This window comes from Naegleria lovaniensis (genome assembly GCF_003324165.1).
Source record: "Naegleria lovaniensis strain ATCC 30569 chromosome Unknown tig029, whole genome shotgun sequence".
NCBI classification, from domain to species: domain Eukaryota; phylum Heterolobosea; class Eutetramitea; order Acrasida; family Naegleriidae; genus Naegleria; species Naegleria lovaniensis.
Genome location: NW_025407851.1, coordinates 383650 through 406929, shown reverse-complemented (window position 1 = coordinate 406929; position 23280 = coordinate 383650). Strand labels below are relative to the sequence as shown.

The window sequence follows — 23280 nt, the reverse complement described above, 5'->3', positions numbered from 1 at the left end:
AGCAATATTCATAATTATTAAAAAAATGAGAAAAGCATCTGTTGAGTCAGAACAACCACAACAAACACAAACACTCGATCGTATGATTGAAGACATTATGAACAAGGATCAAGTAACTCTTCCGATTGGGTATTGCAAGGATGATTTGGAAATTATTTGTGAAGCCATTAAATCGGTATCTTCTCTTCGGAAGCTTACATTTATTGGAGAGATTTCTAATGAACGGACTCGAAATGATAGTTTTTTGAATGTGGATGAATTTACCATGTTGTGGACAAGTATTTTGGAAGGTGAAAGTCCATTGGAATCGGTTGGATTTTTATCGATGCATTTGAATGATGAACATTTGAATGCCATGAAAAATAGTTTGAAAGAATTATCAAGCTCGAGTGTGGCAGTGACTTCCATGACATCCATTGTATTGATTGGAAATGAATTTAGTTCAGAATTGATGAAAGAGGTATCGGAAGAATTTAAAAAATTGATGAAAAATATCAAGGAAATTGTTTTTGATGTTCCATCATCGGTTGTATCCAAAGATGAAAACACCTCTGAGATTGAAAAGAAATTGGCTGAATTAACTGTATGAAGAAATTATGAATTATTGTGATGTGTGACCAATTGAATGATCACATGATACACTCGCTCAACCAATACCGTAATTATTGATAATCATGCATTTTCATGCCAGAGAACGACTGGAATTTATAACAAAAGGAATTCGTTCAAATTTAATACATTGTGTGGTACCACAACTCTCTTGGAATTTACTCATTTCCACCATTACTTGACTCAATATAAGGCAAACAATATCTAGGATCTTCAAACGGACAAATCAAACAAGTCGTATGCGTTTGTTTGCTCTTGTCAAATTTTCTCACTTTTCCAGGTTCATTCTTGAGAGAATTTAACATACTTGCCCATGACTCATCATTATAGATCATTTCATCCAAATAATCCAAAGTCGTCAATGGATCCCTACCCTGTAATATTCTCTTTCTATTGTCTTCTGTAATTTTGGATGAACTTGGAAAGAGTTGTAAATCTTTACAAATCTTGTCCTTATCAAAATTATTTCGTAACCATAGAGCTCGATCAAAACTTTTCAACAAGTGATATTCTGATGTTTCTGTAAAGGGTATGGGATCGTTACGAGATACCAAAATCATGTCTCTCGTAAATTCATCCAGTGAGGAATGATTTGGAAAACAAATCGTGACAGATCCACCCGAGAATTCTTCCTTCTTTTTCTTTCGAGGTGATTCTTCAGCAGCACTATTACTCGCAACAGCAGAGGGTGGATAGAATGCGAGTGGAGATTTTGGAGTTCCAATAGAGAGAGATCGAGATTTTCTTCGTTTTTGAGCAAATAAATTTCCATATAATACTAAATTGAGTGTCTTGTCTAAACTTTGTAATGTGGAAATGACTTCACTGGTGGATTCTTCAGCAAGATCTTCATTGTTGTTCACAACATTTTCCCCTTGTTGTGGCTCTCCGTCACCCGTTGTATTAGATGAACTATTGTTATTCATATTTTGCTGAATGGTCGTATACAGTAATCTCTGTTGTTGGATATAGTCTCGAAGAAGAGTGACATATTTTCTTCGAATGGTTTCATTCAACTCCAAACGACACCATTCCATATTATCTACATTATCAGGATTATCTTTCACTAAATTATTGGCAGACCATTCCAAATAAGATCCAATACATCCCTTCTTTCCTAATAAAGTTTCATCTTTTAACAATTCATACATGTCCACAATGGGAGCTTTTTCGTGATTTAAGGTGATATCTGAAGAGAGAGAATCGAGAATGTCAAAAACAAATTGATGACAACTTCCTTGTTGAGTTTCCTTGTCAGTGGTCATGTGCTGTTGAGTTTGCGTGGTAATGTTATAGTGATATCCAATTCCTCTTGAATATTGCACATTTCGATTCCAAAAACTAAGCCTTTTCCCTAAAATTCGAGTCACTTTTGTTAAATCATTGAAATTGTCGATGGATCCTACTTCAATACATGCAATGGCTCTCATGGATTTCAATTTGGTTTTTGGTGAACATAATTCACATTCGAGCCAATCAAATCTCATCGATGCCAATACAAGTGACATGTGTAGAAAACCAAATTGTGGGAGAAGTCCAGTAATTTTCCCCAATCTCGAAAGCATTTTGATAAAGAATTTCGAGTTCACAATGGAATTATTTGGTACATTGGTAATTTGATTGTTGTTCGTTGTGAAAAGAATGTACAATTTCAATGGATGTTTGAATTTGATGGATTGTTGTTCAATAATGACTCGTTCTCGATCGGACATGAAATTGGAATCGGAATCGACTCGATCGGCCTTGAAAAGATTTGCAATGGAAGTATCCAAAATAAATTCATTCGAATTAGTTCTCTGATGATGATGAGCAGCAGAAGGATAAGGTGAACCTGTTCCTGCTTCTTTTTGATTATTCTCATGATTCTTGTTTAAATTATTTCTAGAAAATGATGAAATGCCAATGGTAGTGCTCCCTGTAGAGCTATCATTCTCAACAACTGGAGGTTGAGAAGGTGGTGTCACCAATGGTTGAGACGAATTATTTTGTTGAAGAGTCGACGACGAAGAAGAATGGTTGTTAGTACTGTTGCTGGCACTGGTTGAAGAGGACCATGTCGAAAGAAGGAATTGTTCTCTCTTCATGATAAAGAAATTTTCAACTTGTTGTTGCACGAGTTCAGCTTGTGAATTGGTTTCACTTTTCAACTTTTGAAGTAAAAGCATTAATTCTCGTTTTTCCTTTCTCTTACATTCCACATAATATTCATATTCACCAGTAAAAGTTAAGACTTGATCAATTTCGTGATGAATCATTTTGGTAGCTTGATGTGGAATTCCAAGCATGATGGCAATTTTGAATGAGTCACGATCTTGTTGTGTAATTTCTTCTGTAACATCCTCTTCTTTTTTGCCAGAGAGAGCTAATTGACTTTTACACAATTTTTCGAAAATGGATTGTAACCCTCGGACGTATAATGCTTTTTCGTGACTTCTGTCGTCGAAGGTTTTGAATTTTTCACCATGACTTGACACTTGTTGTGTTGACATGGACAACAGTGAAGGTTGTGACACAACAGCATCCAAAGAGTCCAACTCTCCACTCGAAAAATCTCTCTCCAAACTATCCATATTCAATTGCTTCTCAATCATGTGTTCAGTTGTACTCATGGAATATAAAAATTGAAATTTGAATGCAAAGACTGACATGTTTTGCGGCTCAATGCCTCGTGGAGTTTGAGCATTTTGTTTGGTTTGATGTAAAGTTGCATTTTGTTGTTGAGAATTCTTTTGAAGCGTTGCTTCCTTGCGTTCCACATGAGGTGTCACTTTGGATTGTTCTAATTGCTGTTGCTGCTCAATTACACTTTCCACATCCAAATTCATTAAGGCACGTGCAATCGATGCATTCGATAATGTAGAGGCCTCCTTGGTGTCCAACCTCACAGAAAAAACTCTCTTTCGAAGTTCCTTCCTCGATTCAGAAATGGTCCATTCTACAGGAGATCGAGGAGATTGAGGACTATGTGATAAATTTGACAGTGACAAGGTCAACTCGTCTCGACTCTTTGTTTTCGGAACCAAAAATCGAGAAGGTTCAAATATAAATGCACCAATACTTTTTCGTCTCGGATCATTGGATGACAAGGTTAATGACGGCACAGTTCGAGTGGGCATGGGAGACATGGACCCTTTGGTAGATTGTGAAAAGGATATTTTCACAGAAGAGATGGAGGAAGCACTTGAATCGGTTGGAGAAGAAGGTTCTTTTTCTTCTTCATCTTGTGGAAACGATGATGGTTCTGTTAATGTGTGAGTATTATTATGAGTAATGATTGGTTTGAGGTTATTCTTTGGATGACTCGTCGTTAGATATGAATGTGAATGCTTATTAAGGTGAGGATGGATCATGAGAGTGAGTTCACTATTCACAGATTTTTCTTCTTCTTCATGTTGAGGTTGTTTTGAAGGTGATTTTTGAGAGAGTGATTTCAAACCCAGAATGAGAGATTCGTTTTTGAGGTTGTTTTTGGGAGAAGATGTTGAGGGAAGTGGTGGCGATGATGATGAAAAGGAAGATGCATTCGGAGGTGAAGTAGTAGCAGTAGCAGTTGTGGTATGAGTTGGTTCTCCTTCTTCTTCGTCTTCTGGATGCCGAGAATTGGAACCATTTGATATATTCAACCGACTAGTTTTTCCAATACTAGTTGTTGTTGTTTTTGTATCATCCAGTGCAAGGGAAGAAGGCGATTGAGGGGATGATGATGATTTCGGAGGACTTGTAGCAGCAGCAACACCACCACTCGGAGAAAGTGATTTTCGTTTGAAGAGAGCTCCAACCGAAAAGGTTCGTTTTTTGTGGACTCGATTCGTCGTAGGACTTGTTGATGATGATACTGGAGGTGTGGTTCCTTCCATTACATTGGAATTGGTCATTTGGTTATTGTTATTGTTGTTGATACTGGAGGGAGAATGGTGGTCCACTCTCAACGACAGAATGGAACTAAGAGTTGTGTTGGAAGAATTAATACTTTCAGTCGGAATATGAGTAGTGGAAGAGCATGACGATGATGATCCTAAAACACTTGAATTCATGGAATGATTGCTGTTGTTGCCACTGATATTTCCTCGTCCTCCTTTCTGTGTGGATGCTTGTTGTTGTGCTTGTTCATGATGATGATTAGGCTCATCAAATTCTTCATCGTCATGACTCAATGTTCGGCTCTTCCGAGTTGAATGATACGAAAAGGATTTACTCAATTGTGGTGGAGATTGATCATTCCCATGTTGTTGTTGTTGTTGCTGTACTTTACCATCTATTGTGTTCGGGATGGCCATCATCTGATTCTTTGATAACCGTTTTCCAATATTTTGCAAGAGCGTTAAGCCTTTAAAACTAGAATTATTACGGGAATTGGTAGCACTGTTTAATGCTGAGACATGTGTTGTTGTATCCATGTGGTTATTATGGCCACCATTCGGATGATATTGATGATTGAGCGAAGGAGAAGGATAGGAATGATGAGAGAGGTTGGATTGTGTTTTACGGATGGGACTACCATGGTAGTGATGGAAATCATGTTTTGTTTGTTTGTTTCCCATTGTGTTTCAATTGTGCGAAGATGATGATGAATGGGTATAGTAAATTTAGTGAATTTGATAGATCTTTGGATGATGATGATTTCAAAAGAACAGCATTTGGTGAATACAATCCCGAAAATTTGGAATGATAAATGTTGTTTTCTGAGTCGATATTTGAAATTTCTGTTGTGATTAGTGACAGTTGGTGAGAAAGGGGTGTTCACCGAATGTCAAGTGCCACAACTCGGCCAGCAACGATTTGAAAATATTTCTTTTTGGATGTTGTTGGAACTTGTTGAAAAGTGATAAGAAAGCATCGACGACAATAGCAAGTGATAAATTACATTAAAATTTCACATTGAAAGTAATAAACAACAGTACGAGGTGCATTCTTGCACCCTTCATTGTTCATAGAATAAATTACTTAATTATTGGAAATAAATAGTGAAATAGGGAAGTACCGTAGTGGTAACATGTTGGAAATTCAATCAAGGTTTTGACTTGGAGAACTGCAACCATACAAATTACAATGTTATAGCTTCCGTGTCCTTTCTACTGAACCAAACATCTCTCTTTCCGACAAGTGAAGTCACATATGCTGCAACTTGTTCATACGTGGGATTAATAAACGTTTTGGAAGGAGCAGTTTTCACAAAATAACCCCAAACTAATCGAGGTTCCTCCAAAACGGTAATGACATTAAATCCATGCTCAATCAATAATTTTACAGCGAGAAGACTGCTTCTGCTAACTTCGACAAGAACATTGTCCACATATTTGAGTACCTTTCCAGCTCCTTGGAAAACTTTCATCTCATTTCCTTCGACATCGACTTTGAGGAGTGTAATTCTGTTATTGTTTGGATCTTTGATGTCTGTCATGAGCTCGTCATTGAGTGTGACAGTCTCAATCTTGACTGTTTTATCGTTTTCATCAGGATTATATACAAATGCAGAGCCCAAGTTATCGGATGAGCCAAGAGCAAATCCAACAAATTTTCCAGATTCGGAATCTACTGCTCGATGTCTAATGGTCATTAAGTGTTCAAAACCATTAATCACGCTGGATGCTTGAATTTTCTTAATCATATCAGGTTGTACTTCGTAGGTTTTCACTTGACATCCCCAAGCAGCTGACAGCAAGCTGAAAAAACCTAAATTGCCTCCAACGTCAACCACTCTGCATGTTTTCTTGTTGGATTCTTTTGCCAGAGCATTCTTTTTGAAAAATTCTTTTAAAATCTTTTCAAATGTATCTTCAATAGCACTTTCCCACCATCCTCGTTCATAGAGTTGACGACTAATCCAAACGTCCTAATAATGGAAATAATGGAGAGTAAAATATTAATGTCACATCGTTGTTGAAAAAGGTACAATAAAATTGAATGAATAGTGTCATCAAGTGATTCCGAAATATGTGAAAAAGTTCATAATGATCACTCAAATTGAGATACGCTATCAATAAACACAATACCTTTTGAGGTGACAATGCAACAATCCAAAACGATGGATAAGTCCTAGTTTTGATCAAATACCTCTTATCTGCAACCATTGCAGCATCCTTTTCATGAATCAGAGGTCCACTTGCTTCCAATCGATAATATGGAGCATTCCACACATAAACAAACCAATAACACATCATTAAAAACACAATCAATGTCATTCCTACTCCCATACAACATCGATTGATTCTCGTACTAGTTTTTCCTTTTGCACTCTTGTCCTCTTGATTCAAAAATTCATCCATTGATAATTTATCCTTTGAGGATAACGACGATGCTGATGATGAAGAACAACCACACAATCTCGCAATTCGTTTCATCCGCACTAAAAAACCTCTTTTCATACCCGTTCCAGCAGAAGAAGCCTTTCTTGTTGTGGAGGATGTTCCCGAAGCATTGTATCCCGAAGTGGTTGAGAAAGGCATGGGAATGGAAACAGATGGAGAGGAGGAGGATGATCCGTTCAATCCATTGCCCTCCAGATCATGATGGGTGGTCTGAAAGGAATGTCTCTGTTGAGTGAACGTATTGAGTTGTTGGGGTTGTTGATGCATTTTTTTGTAAAAGTTGTCGTCATTGAACGATTACAAAGGGAAAAGTTCAAAGATTAACCACAACTGTAAATGGGAGAGAAAAACAAGGTTATTTGTGTTTCTTGTTAACACACCAACTGTTGTTGTTGTTTGGAGTTCCCTTTCCATAGCAAAAAAATGAGTCGATTGAGTGTGAGGAGGGATCATTCATCTTCTTCTTCTCAACATCATCGGAACAACGAGGAAGAAGAATTGGAGGATCAAGAAGAACCTCATCATGATTCATTTGTAAATTCTCAATTGCAACACAATCATCATAGCTTGATGATGAATGAAAATAATTTTGATGATGATGATGATTTAGAGAGTGTTGCTCTTTCTCGAAATGATGAAGAATTGGAATATGAATTACCTTCTCCGACACAAGTACTTCATACTCCAAATCAAAGAAATGCAAATGAAACGGATGCAATTTCCGATATTTCTGGAATATCTCCATTTCAAAGTCCCTATGTAACGCAATCCTCCCGAAAATCAAGATCAGAATTCATGTATAATAATGTATATAGAACACAAAGAACTCCTAAAATTTCTAATAGACAAATTGAAAATAGACTTCGAAGAGATTTTCCGGAAGCAGCAAGAGAACGGGATCGAAGACAAAAAGAGCGTCTCGAAGCAAGACAATTTACGCCAGCCTGTTGTGACGCAATATTAGGTCTTGGATTTTTAGATTCAAGTTTCATGATGCTTGGAGATTCTGCCACAAGTAAATTGAGACCAGTCGACTGTAGTAAACGAGAACATGACGGATCTCAATTAGACTTTCAGTCTCCAGAAAAGAAATGTAAATCAAATGATGATCCTTTTGAATTTTATTCTCCTCCACCACTTCCTCCAAAAGAGCCTGAAACTCCTCAAGAGAAACTGACTAACCAAATTATTGCGAGATTACGAAAAGTATCGAATCGACGAGATGTGTCAGAAATTATTTCAAAAGATAATATTGAGTTAATTGCTCTTACAAAAGCAACCAATCCTAACTGTGAATTGTTTAAAACAGTGAAAGGTCAATGTAGGGACAAGTACATTCAAGAAATTGTGTCTGTAATCAAGGAATTTACATTGAGCGGTACTCAAAACACAGATTCCAATAGCCAGCAAGAAAATACGGCACCATCAAATGTTCAACCATCTACTGTTGTAAAGATGGAAGGACATAACAATCACTCATCTTCTTTGAGTGTGAACTCTACAGTAATCAAAGCAGAATCCAGTAATGAAGACGAAAAACAAATTATTGAGACACCAAGAAAATCCCAATCACGACAGCCTATTAAATTGGAAAATATGGACACTCCAAAAGTATGCAAAAATGTCAAACTGCAAAAAGACACAATATTAACACCACAAACACAACAAATTGAAAAGCAAACAAAACTGCAATGTGAAGGATCTACGTTACACAAATCTCCCCTTCCAACGAACATAACAAACACTAGAGTTTTAGCACCACCTATAGTGGATCATGTAATTGTGATTGACGACGATGATGAAGAAGAAGATGATGACGATTGCAAATTTTTGTGCAAAAAATGATGGGATGATTTTTGAATTACGATTCCAACTGGAATCAAATCATGGACTTTACAAAATCAATGCTTTTCCTCCAAGTTAAACGGCGAAAGATCTTTGTGACATTTTTCAAACATTCGCTCAACAGCTTCTACACCATTGTCACAATTCCGTATTGTACTCATTGTGGCCCAATATTTGATACATTCATCTCGATTTCCATCAAATTTAGCCAAATCTACGGGTAAATCACATTGACCTCCAAGAGCATATGCTCTAATTTCCTATGGATGTAAAAGGTAGTTCATCAATGAATCGATGAATTCATTCCTAAAAAAACATTATGAACACATACTGTACACGCAATAAAATTACATCCAACATGTCTTGTTTTCCTCAACTTGAATTCACAAATTAGTATTCAAAAGATATATTTGAATATATCTTTTAAATCATGCATCAACATACTCTGCAGTGATCGAACGAATGGACAAGCTCATGAATTAATGTCCTTCTCAATTCTGGAATTCCAGCAAGTCTATTACAACATAATTTAATTCGTTTCTGTGGTTCACTCATTTCACCTCGAATTGAAAATTCATTAAAATCTTCATTCGTACACTTTTTCAACAAAATTCCCTATCCATTGATTGTTGTGGAGAAAATAACATTTTGATTGACGAAACAATGAGGAGCATTTTGATAGAATTTTTCATTTTGATTGAAATTTTTCAAATTGCAAACATTTCAAAGCGAATTATGAATTATTCAATTATATTTCTATTTTTTCAAATTTTTGCAAATCCTACCTCCGAAAGAACTCTTGAATCACAATGTTGTTGAACCGCTTGCAATAATTTTCGGGTCCTCAAATCATGCTCTAACACATATTCCGTATCTCGACGACATTTTTCAATAGTATTGTACACAAGCTTGGCTTGTTCCAGATCGGAATCTTTCAATCTCCTCTGTGTTCGATCGAGTGGAATTAATATTTCATCATCAATGTCATCATTGTTACTTTTTGTCATTTTTTTAATTATTTTTATTTATTGGAATTTAAAATATATTTAAATATTTAAATATACATATACATATTTAAATATCAAACTAATCCTTAATGCTCTTGTGGTAAGGAGGAGCATCATGACAGTGCAACGCCTGGACAACATCCTTGGATCGGTTGTCGAACTCGAGATACGTTTCAAGAAGTAGTATTTTCTTCTTTGTTGCATGTGCAAGAATTGACAATCGTATGTTCGATTGTGTGTCTTTAATAATTATGGACATGTCTTTGCTGTTTGTTTATTTGGGGCCAAAACAAGTCATCCTGCTGTACTATGCTCTTGGAACCCATTCCATGCGGATGAAATAAAGTTTGACAAATGTTCTGGCTGCGGATTTGTTGAGGCCCTCCTCGATAATGCAGGACTATCTTGTTCGAATCTTTTGGACAAGTAATTGATCTTGTTGACCAACTAGTTCAGTTTGAAATCTTAAATAATTATTATTGAGTAGGTGGGATTTAAATTCATTAATTGTTTATAATCAAAACTTTCCGCCCCTCGCTACGATTAGTATAAATTATGTTTTTACAGAATATCTATACTGCTACCGAATGAATTGTAATCCAGGTCTAAAGAATTCAGATTTTTCAACGATTCACTTGCAGCAATATATTTAACACCTTCATTGCCAATTTGATTGCCATACAGCTTCAAAGAAGTTAAATTCTTTAACCATTCACTGGTAGCAATATATTTAACTCCTTCATTGCCGATTTGATTGTTACTCAGATCCAAACAAGTCAAATTCTTCAACTTGTCACTTGAAGAAATAAATTTGACGCCTTCATTGCCAATTCTGTTTATAAACAGATCCAAACAAGTCAAATTCTTCAACGATTCACTTGTAGCAATATATTTAACTCCTTCATTACCAATTCCATTGCGATACAGATCCAAACAAGTCAAATTTTTCAACCATTCACTCGCAGCAATATATTTAACACCTTCATTGCCAATTTGATTGCTACCCAGATTCAAACAAGTCAAATTCTTCAACGATTCGCTTACAGAAATATATTTGACGCCTTCACTACCAATTTCATTGCGATACAGGTTCAAAGAAATCAAATTCTTCAATGTTTCACTTGTAGCAATATTTTTAACTCCTCCATTACCCATTTGATTATAACTCAAATCCAAACAAGTCAAATTTTTCAAACATTCACCTAAAAGTATGATTGATTTACGAACTTGTTTAAACTGATTTCCTTTGAATGATAAGGATAGCGGAATTTGAAATGATATCTGTCTCCATTGTTTCGAAATTTTCATACAAATTTGAATTATAAACAATGATTCAAGGAAATGAAGAATTTCAAAAACAATGTCATCAATGAATGGTCTATTGTTCTCGTTTGAATTTTTAAGAGAGTAATTATAGGTTTCAGCATTATCATTGACCATGGTTGATGATGAATTTTTTTTAATTTTTTTACTGTGTCAAAGGAACTCACTTGTTGAAAATAGGTTCTGTTGGCGAATTTTGGCTTATCACCTTCCTTTTGCGGCCAATAAATTACAACCCCGTCAACAAACAACCAATGACAATTATTGAATAAATCCAACTCTTCGCATTCATGACTCTTACAAAATTCCATTAATGTAATTGAAACGAGGAAGAAACCAAGACTGTGATGAGGAGCCTTATTGAAAAAAAAATGCCCAAACTTTCAAGGGGAACCTTACCCAAGGACGCTGTGGAGCATTTGAAAAATTGGCTCTATGATCATTTCCAACATCCTTATCCCACCGAGGATGAAAAAAATCAGTTGGCACAAGAAACAAAACTCACGACCACTCAGGTGAATAACTGGTTTATTAATGCGAGAAGAAGGTTATGGAAACCTATTATTGAGAAACAAACTCAGAGACAGGCTGCTGAGGCAGCGAATTCATCCTCCGATGGGAAGAAAGAGGATGAACCAACTGTAAATAATGAACCCAACGAGGTTGCTGTCAAGAGAAAGGACCGAATAGACTCAAACTCTATGGAGAGCATCTTCAAAAAACAAAAAGTGTCAGATGTCGACAAGGTAGACGATAATCAGCAACAGAATACGACAATTTCCAGAAGAGATTTTCTACAGCTACACGATGAAAATCTTCGTTTAAGAAATGATGTACTCGTTCTTCACCAACAATTGTATCATCAAATAATGACCTCCGACCAAGCAAGATCATTAAGGAAAGAAGGAATACTCAACTTTGGTGAGAAGAACGACAACAGGAACGGTCCACGATTCACATCTCCAAACATTGAACCCTCGTATGAATTCTTCCTTATTGACAATCTATCTTCAACTGACGCAGGCCATACTGATATACTTCCGACAGGAAAACTCTTCGTGGACCATGTATTATTCCCAAATCTGTCGAGCTTGAAGGAACATAGTTTTCCATTGGAGGCATGCAAACCTATCTCCCAATCGGCAGCAGTTCCCTTGCTCAACAAGGTGCTAGATGCAAGCAAAACCAACGCAAGTGTTGATAAAGTTAATGGTGAGAACGTTCCATCAACCTTCTTGAAAGAACGAAAGGTCATGCTGTTGGAATCACCTCCTCCGACCTCTCGATCTAGAAAAAAGAAGCGTTGAGCTTTTTGATTTAAATCAATTCCAATCAGGATAAAGGAATGAACCAATGAACCTCGTTTACCTCATCAGGCTTTTATTTCTCTCTTCCTAATTTTCTTAATTTAATTTCTTTCATCATATTGAGGAAAACTTCGTAATCAGACAAGGCCAGTAAAAACTCGACAATTTCCTGATCACCGGCATCGGACAGTTTCTTACATTCAATATAAAATTGTTGAGGAGTTACTCCATTTTCCTTCAACATTTCCTCTACCTTTGCCTCAAAGAGTTTTAGGAATTTATTGTACACGTTTGTATATTCAAGTTTTTGTTCCTCTTCATCGATTTCAAAAATATCACAATGCTTGTTTGCAAACTCCTCCACCTGAATCAGTTGTTGATTTTATCATTGTCGTTGTATTCAAGTAAGCATTAACGATCCATGAAAAACTCGACTCTCTCTCATTGTATACGTACAGCTTCGCCAAACTTCTCGTCCAGTAAATATTCCATCACTCGCACCACAATGTCCGCCATTTTTTTTGAGATTGCGATCTTGAAAACCTCAATTCCCATCAAGAGTTGAATTGAAATTTACAGGTTTTATTAAATTTGCGTCCACAGAAAATTGGCTTTTACATGTAATCGACCTAGCATGGGGAGATAAATGATTCAGGGAATATATTAAACAAGCAAAGAGAAAAGCACTCAATGTAAGCTATACAGATATGCATGCAAAATTGCCAAATATGAACCTGGTTTAAAAACTACTAAAAGTTCCTTATTAAAAAATGCCATCACAACAACAGCATTACATTCCGCCTCCCAGAATTCATCTTCCAAATTTTGCAAAACAATTTCGTCCCAATAATCATGCACTACTAGTTTTGCAACCAAATAATCAACACAATCATGATCAGACAGAAACACATTCGTGCCATCATGAAAACGTTCACACCTCAGAAGTAGTAGCGTTTCAACCAACACTATTGTTAAATTATTCCTCAACAAGACCTTCCGAACTTTTATCTCAACTGCAACAACCTGTGTCAATGACATCAAATCCAAATACCCAAAACCTTTTCTTGTACCTGGAATCACATTTGTTTATCTTTAAAACGGACGCTGTGGAAAAATATTCAATTTCAAATATTAGTTCTTTTCTTGTAACACATTGTCCATATGAATTAGAATCGGTCACGATCGGGAATTGTGTGTGGAAGATTAAAATAGGGCCAATGATTTGTTTTGCCAAGTCAAAATCTCATAGTTCAATTCTCACTTCTTGCAAACATCAATCCATTCTCTCTTTGATAATCAAGCAAGCCATAGAAATGGAAGATTTAACAGCACAACTTGAAAAGACAAAACAAAAATTGAGAGCAAAATAACAGTCTCAAAGTCTACCAACACCATAATATGAAAAGTGAAGCGTGTTGATATTTTCTCAAGTGAAACCACTCCATCCTCATATCTGCTTGTTATGTGAATGAATTTGAGGTAATATAGTCCAAGGTATCTCGCACTGTTGTATCAACTACCGGAGCTCAATAATTCGTTCTCGTCCAGCAACACCGAGTCCTCATGATAGATATTTTGAAAAGGATTTCTTGTAGTCACACTGATGACTCTTTGTCCTGATGTTGAAGTGGCTTTTTCTGCAATATTGTTTTCATTACTCAAATATTCTTTTGTAATGGGAATATATAAATGATAAGCATGAAGCATTAATCGATTCAAAAGGGTGTGTTGTTGGTTTGAAATGTCTGTAGTGGTTGTGCTTTCTGTCATGACGAGATCATTGTTTTCGTGTTCATTACTTTTCTGGCCATGCATTGTTACATGGTCATTCTGTTGCTGCACATTCAAATGTGATTTAGTACTACTGCCATACATTTCATCACCAATGATAGCATGTCCTAGAAGAGAGGTGTGTAGTCGAAGTTGATGCTTTCTACCTGTGACAGGTCGAAGCAAGACCTTAGTGACAGGCTCACCATTATAAAGGTGCCCATAACTAATAATTTTCAAATGAGTTAAAGATTCTCTAAAATTGTGTTGTTGTCGTTCCTGTTTGGTTGCATGAGCTTTCTTTCGAACTGACTCCTCTGGTGGAAGAGTGAGATATTGTTTCATCACATAACCTCTCCCAGTAGGGTCATATTCTCTGTCGTCTTCTTGTGCAGCTAATGCTTCAGATTTTTCGACTGAAATCACTCTCGTTGAATTGTCTCCATTATTGATACTGTCATCTCGTCCAATAAAAGATGTAATTTCAATCCATTCACCATTCATTTTCACATTATTTTTCAAGGATTCATTCTTTTGAATATCATTCATTTTAAAATGTCCATGAATAAGGGCTAAATAGAATTTTCGAGATGATTTTTGTTCAAAGCTATTGCTCAAAGAAGCACAAGACTCTCTTGTCATGGAAATACACAAGACGCCAGAGGTAGCCATATCTAATCGATGTGGGAATCGTATTTTTCTTTCGTTGGATTTTGTCAGTTTCATTTCAAATTTTCTCTTTTTAACATTCTGATGATTTTCTGCTGCTATAGCAGATGTCACTTCCACATCTTGTGCTGTCCGATACAACATTTGAGCAAATTGAATTTGTGCTAATTTTTCAACTGTATCTCCTGAATAATGTTGACTTGCATAAATTCTCAAATTACTTGGCTTATCAATGACGACTACATCTTGATCTTGATACAGAACTACAAAATCATCGTGTCGAGCTATAGAAGACTCTCCTGGCACGACATTGCACGAATTTAAATTCGTTTCTAAATTTTGAATGGTTCCTTTCTCATAATTTTCATCTCCGATCCCAGTAGCATCATTCAAACATTCTACCTTCCTTTTTTTCAACTGAGTATTCAACGGATTATGATCATCATGATGATTCGCAGCTTCGGAAGGTTCAAAGAGAGTTGAATTTTCTTCAATTTTGTCTTTTACCATTTTTTTGTTATTGAAATGATGATTTCATCATTTATCATTCAAGAGATGAGACCGCACTCAGGTTTCTTTGTAGATTCACAGCCTTGATTCATCCAAAGTTGCAGTTCTCTAGGTTGTTATTTACTGGGTTGACAACGACTTGTTATTAAGGTTGTGGAATAAATGCGCATAGGTTTTTTCCGAAGGAGAATTAAAAAACAATTCATCATCGCAAAAAAAAAGTGTGTGTGCGATTTTCAGAGAGAAGCCTTTGCGTTTGTGTTTTTCATTCAACATCAACGCGGTTATCTTTTTTGGTCATCATCATCAGCAACAACAACATCAGCTCATTTCAATTACTGGTGGCTCTTGTGTAATTATAGAGTCAAACAAACAACAGGAACGGGTTCGGATTGATTTTCTGAGAGACTGGATATTGTATTCATTCATCAATAATCAACCCGAGTTTCTAACACACACATAACTATCGAATACTTAATTTATTGTTGAGATTTTGTAATTATCATCTCAAAATCGGACTGCTCGTTTCTGAATTCTTCCATCATCATCATAGAGTACATTCAAATACAAGATGCCCGCAACACACTCCAAAGTAGTACTCCCAACAACGAGTGATTATTGGCCGGAACAAGTCATTCTTGACATGATTCATGCCTTTGAAGGAATGACCCTCAAGAAAGTTTTCTCTAGCAAATATACATACATTGCAATTGCTATTGCTATTGCAGTCAGATTTGGAGCAAACTATTTGATGAGGAAACGAAGAAGAAATCAACAAAATTCAAACCAACGACAGGTGGAGAGAAAGAAGAGTTCATCAGGTGAAGCCGGACTTTCAACCATTCGAAAGTTTTGGGAACTTGTAAAGATTGGACTTTTCAATCCAAATCAAGCTGGTGAAGCAAGTGCTTTGAGATATAACACAGATCCTGCATATGGTAGAGAAATTTGGATCATGATTGCTCTTGCAGGACTCGTCATTTTCCAATCCTTTATTGTGAATAGAAATAATAGCATTAGCGGTGACTTGATGGCATCCATGGTTGCTAGAGATGCATCTTCATGCATTTACAAAATGTTCCAAATTTCAGGTATTTTAGTATTGCAATCATTGGTCAACCCATCCATTTCGTCTCTCATTGAAACTTTGGCATTGAGAATGAGAAAGAATTTGACCATGGATATTCATGACCGTTATTACACAGATATGGTCTATTACAAGATTTTGAACTTGGATAAGAGAGTTGGTGCTCCTGACCAACGAATTACTCAAGATGTCGAAGTGTTCTGCAAGCAATTCTCTGAACTCTTCATGGACTTGTTGAATCCAATTGTGGAAGTACTCTTGTATACTTATGAATTATCTCGTTTGATTGGTTCTGGAGGCCCAATCAGTATCATCTCCTATGTCGTGATTGCATTTGGTGTATTAGGTATGGTCACACCCAACTTTACCAAAATGTCAGCTGAAGTTCAAAACAAGGAAGGTAAATTCAGATCGATCCACAACAGATGTAAGAACAATGCCGAATTGATTGCATTCTATGCTGGTGAAGAGACAGAACGATTGAAGATTGAGAAACAATTCGAGGAATTGACCTCTTACAGTGACTATGTCATTAACAAGAACTTTTTGTTTGGTGTTGTCAATGACTACTTTACCAAATATTCGCCACACACGGTCACTTCACTCATTGCTGGTGTTCCAGTTTTCTTTGGTAGATTACGACCATTGCCAAAAGATAAGCTTATGGGTCAATTGAGATATTTGATTGCTGTCGTTGCATTTGAATTCTTTGCTTTGGGAAAGATTATCGAACTTTTCAGAAAGTTGTTGAAACTTTCAGGTATGACTCAACGTGTCCATTTGCTCTATCAAGTCATGGATGAACTCAAGCATGGTAACTCTGAAAATATTAACTTCAAGTTACGATCTTCCAAACAAGGTGGAACTGGTGGAGAAATTCTCGAAAGTGACGAAATCAAATTCGATAATGTCATTATCAAGACACCTGACAATATTACTCTTGCTCGTAATTTATCATTCAATGTTGGTAAGAATCAACACATTGTCATTACAGGACCAAACGGTGCAGGAAAATCGTCGCTTTTCAGAATTTTGGGTGCTTTGTGGCCACTCCACAGTGGAACTGTTTTCAAACCACAAGCACAAGGTTCTAATGCTCAAGGTCTACACAAGGAAATCTTTTACCTACCTCAAAAGCCATACAACGTGATTGGATCTCTTCGTAGTCAAATTATTTATCCTGATACACAATTGAAGGATGGTTGGACTGACGAGAAATTGAAGACTCTTTTGGATGATTTTGGAATTGGTTATTTGGCAGGACGTCACGCTGATGGATTCGATGGAAAGCAAGATTGGGATACTCTCTCGAGAGGAGAACAACAAAAGCTTGCCATGGTTCGTCTCTTCTACCACAAACCAAAATATGCTATTTTGGACGAATGTACATCTTGTATTTCAGCTGATAACGAACGAGAACTTTATGGAAGATGTAGTAAGAATGGAATTACTTGTATTACTATTTCACACAGACCTGCTCTTGAAAAGTATCACACCCAGAGACTTGTTTTTAACGGTATGGGAGGTTGGAAATGGGAAGCTATCAAATCTTGGACTGAAGAGTCCTCTGAATATGAGTTGAAGGGTCAAGACAGCTCAATCAGAGATGACAAGGAAGAGGAAGAAGGAGAAGTTGAAGCCACCAACACTGAAACTAAATAAGAGGACAACAAAACCGTTTTAAGAATAATTTATAAACTAGTTTTATTTATTGTAAAGCTGGAACCTTACATACAACCATGAATGTTGGCATATCAGCTTGCTGATTGTGGAGAATTCAGTTTCAAAAGAGTAGACTGATAACATCGAATCAGCAGGTTTTAAATGCCTTCCAAGTCATCTAAAGGAACATCATCTTCAAAAACGTCACGACTTCGCTTCTTGGCCATTCCTGCGGCATCAGTCACTTCTTGATCTGAGAGATTTTCATCCATCAATATTCCAGCAGGTGAGGTCAGTTGCAAAATGTCTTCCTCATCTTCTTCCTTTGTATCGATTTGGCTTTCAGCACCAGTTGCTGCTGCCTCACTTGTATTTTCAGGTACTGTTGTTGTTGTGTTTGGAGATCCACTACCAGTAGATGCCTTCTGCTTCTCTGGCTGTACCTCAGACAATTTTGTTTTCGTAGCTCCTTTTGTTTTTGTTGGTTTGTTTGTTCTCGTATTGAGCTTGGTTTCAACAATTTTGAGTTTAGAGCTCACCATATCCACGCTACTCTCCACACTTTGTTTTAAATGTTTCAAATCTTCCACAATGATATTTCTGCCAAACATTTCTTCACACGCTCGCATCATCACTTGTTCTTCAGAGAGTGATCCTTCCAAATCGTTATTGGAAAGCACCAATCCAAAACATGAAATATAAGAACGTAACACATCAGTCAACACATTAAGAGCGCCTAATTTTGCTCCTTCAAAACCTTCATGGCAAAGTATCATTGAAGTAATGCAAGTGAGAGCGTCATATACATTTCCAGAGGTTGCATTCTGACTTAGTAACATTTCATTCTTTCCAGTCACGATAGAACGATTAGTAGTATCCGTAGCAGTAGCACTACTTTCGGTACTCTTTGAGCTACTGCTACTACTTTTCACATTTTGACGCTTATGGGAAGATGCCAACAAACTCTTTCGCTTTTCTCTCAATTGAATAATCTTATCTACATTTTGTTTTAGCAAGCAATCATTGGAAATCGAATAATTGAATCCAATAAATGGTCCTTCATCTTGAGGAGATGGTGGTGATTTGGTAGCAGTGATTGTCTTACTGGATCTAGAGGCTCTACCACCAGGTGATTTAGGTGTAGAAGGTTCTGCGCCACCTTTTTTAAAGAGAAGAGTGGTTGGTGTTTGACACTCGCCTGAGACTGATTCATAGGAACATTTTAACATGGTCTGTACGGTGTGTTGAAGTTTTGTTAATTGTGCACTCTGATTATAAAATTGAGCGATCATGGATCGATCTCGTAATCCCAGTTTAAAACCTAGATTGCTGATTTGGGTCATTTGGTTTTTGACTCGATCCTCCGATGGAGTTTTGGCAATCATGTGAAATGCAATTTCTCTCAACGACGAGCTCGATAACTTGGTTCCATAGTCAGGAAGTGCCACCGTGTAAAAATACTCTGGAAAATTGCACCTAGTTTCACTCGAAATATTTTCCAAATAAAAAGCTCCCAAAGCATCTCGTTGAAGTTTTGGAATTCTATTTTGCTCTCGTAATTTCTATCGACGGATTCAAAATGATTGATTCAAAATGATTCAAAAAGATTTTCATGATCAAACATTAGAGAAGCAGTAAGGAAAAAATTTTCATTACGTACCACTGAGGGAGTTCTCAAGTCTCGTGTCAGAATGTTCCATCTTTGGTCACGATCGAAAATATCAATATTGTTACAAATTTGAGATTCTTGTTTCAGCTTGTTTTTCAACTCCTTGTATGTTGTAAGATCCTTTGCAGGCAGCACTAGTGTATTCTCAATTTTTGAGGAAAGTTCACTATCAATGAAATTCCATCCATCATCCTCAATCTCATACGTTGTAGGTATATTTTCATCAACAGGTTCGCTGTCAACGACTGTATCTGGTATGGAATCAAAGAGGGAATCAAATGTTTTTTCCAAATTGTCCGCAGCCGTGACGTAAATGTTACCAGGCTCTGTGTTGTAGGTCCTGCAATTGCTGAACATGAGCTTGAAATCATCACGAAAGTCATTCTTGGATCTGTATGACAAGGATTCCAATTTTTTGGAAATCTTTGAAAGGTCCATAGGTTTTTCAATGATGTCAAAGTAATCTTTTGCTTGGGCCTTTGTGACTGGTTTTCTGAAAGGCCAAGCATCTTCCATATCATGAATTGTTGAAAATGCATTCCACATGGCATCATAAAGAGCAATTAGAGAGGAGTTTCCTGTCAAAACCCAGGAATGCTCATGCTTTGGTTTTTTCTTTGTCTGCTTGGTAGTTGTGATGATTTTCTTTTTCTGCTTTTTTTGAGTGGGTGTTGAAACATCTTCTTCTCCCGACTCTTCAGAAAGTGGCATCATCATTGCGTCAGCATCCTTCAGTGATGATAAAAATTCTACGCTTTCGTCATCGTATTGCACTTTGATTGGTGATTGCAAAGTAAAGAGATTGGAAATAAATGCTTGTTCGATGTAGTGATATTTCAACATGTCAGATGGATGAACACGGTCTTTGTTTGTGTCGCTTTTTGATTCCTCTAATAAGGTAAAATCATTTTCCAAACTATGAAATTCACTAAATTGTGAATATTGTGCAAGTGAAATATCGTTATTAAATAGCACATGATTTGTAACAAATGAATCATATAAAATAGATCGAAGTCTCATTGACAATTCTGATACAATTGAGGAAGAAATATTGTTATCATCGACGTTTCCATGATTCCAAAATTTTTCAAATATTTCCTTCTTACTCGTAACGAGTTGAAATAATTTAAATAAATCCTGATTCTTTGATTGTTGGAAAATATTGGTTAATTTCATTTGAGGAGGCTTATCTAATTGTTTAACAAGACAAAACCAGTGATCGGATTCATCCCGATGATGACGTAAAGCACCATTGGGTAAAAGTGATTGATCACTCAACCCATGTTGATGATTCTTGTTTTGGCCATCATTTTCACTGCTGTTGTTATTGCTATTTGTCATCGTAGTCCCTGATGATTGCCGAACCAAGGAGGATGATGAATCCAGGTTTGTCGGCATTTTTAATTATGATGATAATAAAATAATGATAATTGTTTTTCAAAAATGATTAGAAATATTGATTGTTAGTGATAGTATTAAACGTTTATTGATTCTTTGTTGATCATCTCTTGAATCTGATTATTTTCTTGTTAAAATTTCATTCCTGGCAGTTTTGCCAACAACAATATCGTTCAGGTTCAATGATAAAGGCGCCAAAGACTTCACAAAAAAATTATGCTTTGCAACAGTAAGTTTTCTCGCTCGTGGGCTCACAGAATGATTCATCTTACCTTTTGATCATGATGATTATTAACCATTTGTTGAAATGATCATGGCTTAACATTTAGTCAGTGAAACTGTTCCTCTTCATCCCGTAGTCTCTAAAAAGACCGGGCATTTGTTTGAAAAGAGTTTGATTTTAAAGTATATTGAAGAACATGGAAAATGTCCAATCACTGGGCAAGAATTATCACCAAATGATTTGATTGAAGTTGTTTGTATGTTTCCGATTGATGATTGTAGACATTGTTGATTTAATTGTTATTATTAACACTTGATGACCATTTCTTACTTTTCTATGGATATTCATATTTTTGAAATGAATGGCTCTGAATTTAATTATTATTGAATAATCCTTTCAAACAACTTCTCACATTGGATTTCACATTCTGATACTTTCCAAAATCGTCATCATTTGGAAATATTTCAAAACTATTAACACAGCCAAGAAATCTAGTGAAAATACAAAGCCAAACTTACCTGCTGTAGCTAGTATTCCAAGCATGCTTCAAATGTTCCAAAATGAGTGGGATGCATTAATGTTGGAAACATTCACACTGAAACAACAATTGGACAAGTCAAGAAAAGAGCTTTCACATTCACTTTATCAACATGACGCTGCTTGTAGAGTAATTGCTAGAGTAATGAAGGAGCGTGATGATGCTAAAAACACACTAAGAAAACATCAAAATACTGATATGGAGGACGAGGAATCTCTTGTCGGAAAAGCTCTCACACAAGACACCATTGGTAGACTTTCTTCCACGGCAGAGATTTTGTCATCGAACAGAAAACAAAGAACCATCTCTCCAAATTTGAGATCTCCAGAGGAAATGAGCAAAGCCAATACACAGACACTTTCTGCTGAATACAAACTTCATCAAGGAAAAGGCATTCAATCTCTTGACGTCTTGAACACACTTGTATTAAGTGGAGGACGAGATGGATCAATTGCTGTTTTTGACAAGCAATATAATACCTTAATTGGAGAATTGAAGAGTACTTCTGGACCAGTAAGCTGTGCCATTTTCCATAACACTCCAGAATTTGCACTCTCAAGCCATGACCGAGATGTGAAAATATGGTCCCTTAAAGACTCTTCATGTCTTCACACTCTAGAAAAATTGCATTTAGAACGTATTACGGGATTAGCTCTGCATCCTTCTGGACATTATTTCCTTACGTCTTCACTTGACCAGACATGGTCTTTCTGTGAAATTGAAACTGCAACTTGCCTCGCTAAGAGCGAAAATGACAATTCTGGATACACATGTGTTCAATTCCATCCTGATGGACTCTTGTTTGGAACTGGCCTTCAAAATAATTCGATCAAGATTTGGGATTTAAAGAGCCAACAATTGGCCACACAACTTGATGGTCATTCTGGAGAAATTACCTCACTCTCCTTCTCTGAAAATGGCTATTATCTTGCTTCATCCTCAAAAGATAAGACTGTTCGTATTTGGGATTTGAGAAAACTCACTACGTTACATACTTTAGAGTTTGATTCACCAGTGACCAGTGCTTGCTTTGATTTCTCAGGTGTCTATTTAGGTGTTACCTGTAGTGATGGAACAATTGGTGTCTATCAATCGAAGGTTTGGACAGAACTCTTAAAGACCTCTGTGAGCACAAGCAATTTCTCACCTTCATGTATTCGTTTCGGTCCTAACGCCAACTTTATTGCAGTCTCTGGATTGGGTGACAGCACTTTGCGATTCATTGAATAAATTTAGGGTCACAGATCTGACATTCATGAAACTTGTTCGGCTTGGGAAAGAAATACGAAGGCAACAAATTATCTATCCGGGTACTACCTCCCTCTGGCACAACTACAACTTTCCATTTGCATAGA

The 23280-nt window shown here is 36.6% G+C and overlaps 12 protein-coding genes across 12 annotated transcripts; 5 read left to right on the top strand and 7 right to left on the bottom strand.

The window, feature by feature from the left end:
• Positions 1-25: 25 nt before the first annotated feature.
• On the top strand, positions 26-589 carry C9374_007501 (uncharacterized protein; the record flags this gene model as incomplete). The annotated part of the gene is made up of 1 exon (XM_044697474.1): positions 26-589. The coding sequence occupies one exon, from the start codon at positions 26-28 to the stop codon at positions 587-589; it is 564 nt and encodes a 187-aa protein (XP_044546624.1).
• A 178-nt stretch (positions 590-767) lies between these two features.
• C9374_007500 (uncharacterized protein) lies at positions 768-5150 on the bottom strand (the record flags this gene model as incomplete). Its single annotated transcript, XM_044697473.1, has 1 exon — positions 768-5150. The coding sequence occupies one exon, from the start codon at positions 5148-5150 to the stop codon at positions 768-770; it is 4383 nt and encodes a 1460-aa protein (XP_044546623.1).
• Positions 5151-5653: 503 nt separating this feature from the next.
• On the bottom strand, positions 5654-7184 carry C9374_007499 (uncharacterized protein; the record flags this gene model as incomplete). The annotated part of the gene is made up of 2 exons (XM_044697470.1): positions 5654-6442; positions 6603-7184. The coding sequence occupies 2 exons, from the start codon at positions 7182-7184 to the stop codon at positions 5654-5656; spliced, it is 1371 nt and encodes a 456-aa protein (XP_044546622.1).
• Positions 7185-7340: 156 nt separating this feature from the next.
• On the top strand, positions 7341-8762 carry C9374_007498 (uncharacterized protein; the record flags this gene model as incomplete). Its single annotated transcript, XM_044697469.1, has 1 exon — positions 7341-8762. One exon carries the CDS (start codon positions 7341-7343, stop codon positions 8760-8762), a length of 1422 nt encoding a protein of 473 aa, XP_044546621.1.
• Positions 8763-8818: 56 nt separating this feature from the next.
• Positions 8819-9769, bottom strand: C9374_007497 (uncharacterized protein; the record flags this gene model as incomplete). The annotated part of the gene is made up of 4 exons (XM_044697468.1): positions 8819-9022; positions 9094-9138; positions 9207-9377; positions 9548-9769. 4 exons carry the CDS (start codon positions 9767-9769, stop codon positions 8819-8821), a joined length of 642 nt encoding a protein of 213 aa, XP_044546620.1.
• A 561-nt stretch (positions 9770-10330) lies between these two features.
• Positions 10331-11209, bottom strand: C9374_007496 (uncharacterized protein; the record flags this gene model as incomplete). The annotated part of the gene is made up of 1 exon (XM_044697467.1): positions 10331-11209. One exon carries the CDS (start codon positions 11207-11209, stop codon positions 10331-10333), a length of 879 nt encoding a protein of 292 aa, XP_044546619.1.
• Positions 11210-11463: 254 nt separating this feature from the next.
• Positions 11464-12399, top strand: C9374_007495 (uncharacterized protein; the record flags this gene model as incomplete). The annotated part of the gene is made up of 1 exon (XM_044697466.1): positions 11464-12399. The coding sequence occupies one exon, from the start codon at positions 11464-11466 to the stop codon at positions 12397-12399; it is 936 nt and encodes a 311-aa protein (XP_044546618.1).
• Positions 12400-12472: 73 nt separating this feature from the next.
• On the bottom strand, positions 12473-12915 carry C9374_007494 (uncharacterized protein; the record flags this gene model as incomplete). The annotated part of the gene is made up of 2 exons (XM_044697465.1): positions 12473-12763; positions 12856-12915. 2 exons carry the CDS (start codon positions 12913-12915, stop codon positions 12473-12475), a joined length of 351 nt encoding a protein of 116 aa, XP_044546617.1.
• Positions 12916-13911: 996 nt separating this feature from the next.
• Positions 13912-15348, bottom strand: C9374_007493 (uncharacterized protein; the record flags this gene model as incomplete). The annotated part of the gene is made up of 1 exon (XM_044697464.1): positions 13912-15348. The coding sequence occupies one exon, from the start codon at positions 15346-15348 to the stop codon at positions 13912-13914; it is 1437 nt and encodes a 478-aa protein (XP_044546616.1).
• A 571-nt stretch (positions 15349-15919) lies between these two features.
• Positions 15920-18097, top strand: C9374_007492 (uncharacterized protein; the record flags this gene model as incomplete). Its single annotated transcript, XM_044697463.1, has 1 exon — positions 15920-18097. The coding sequence occupies one exon, from the start codon at positions 15920-15922 to the stop codon at positions 18095-18097; it is 2178 nt and encodes a 725-aa protein (XP_044546615.1).
• A 158-nt stretch (positions 18098-18255) lies between these two features.
• On the bottom strand, positions 18256-21164 carry C9374_007491 (uncharacterized protein; the record flags this gene model as incomplete). Its single annotated transcript, XM_044697462.1, has 2 exons — positions 18256-19659; positions 19758-21164. The coding sequence occupies 2 exons, from the start codon at positions 21162-21164 to the stop codon at positions 18256-18258; spliced, it is 2811 nt and encodes a 936-aa protein (XP_044546614.1).
• Positions 21165-21380: 216 nt separating this feature from the next.
• C9374_007490 (uncharacterized protein) lies at positions 21381-23155 on the top strand (the record flags this gene model as incomplete). Its single annotated transcript, XM_044697461.1, has 3 exons — positions 21381-21393; positions 21494-21643; positions 21870-23155. 3 exons carry the CDS (start codon positions 21381-21383, stop codon positions 23153-23155), a joined length of 1449 nt encoding a protein of 482 aa, XP_044546613.1.
• Positions 23156-23280: the final 125 nt, after the last annotated feature.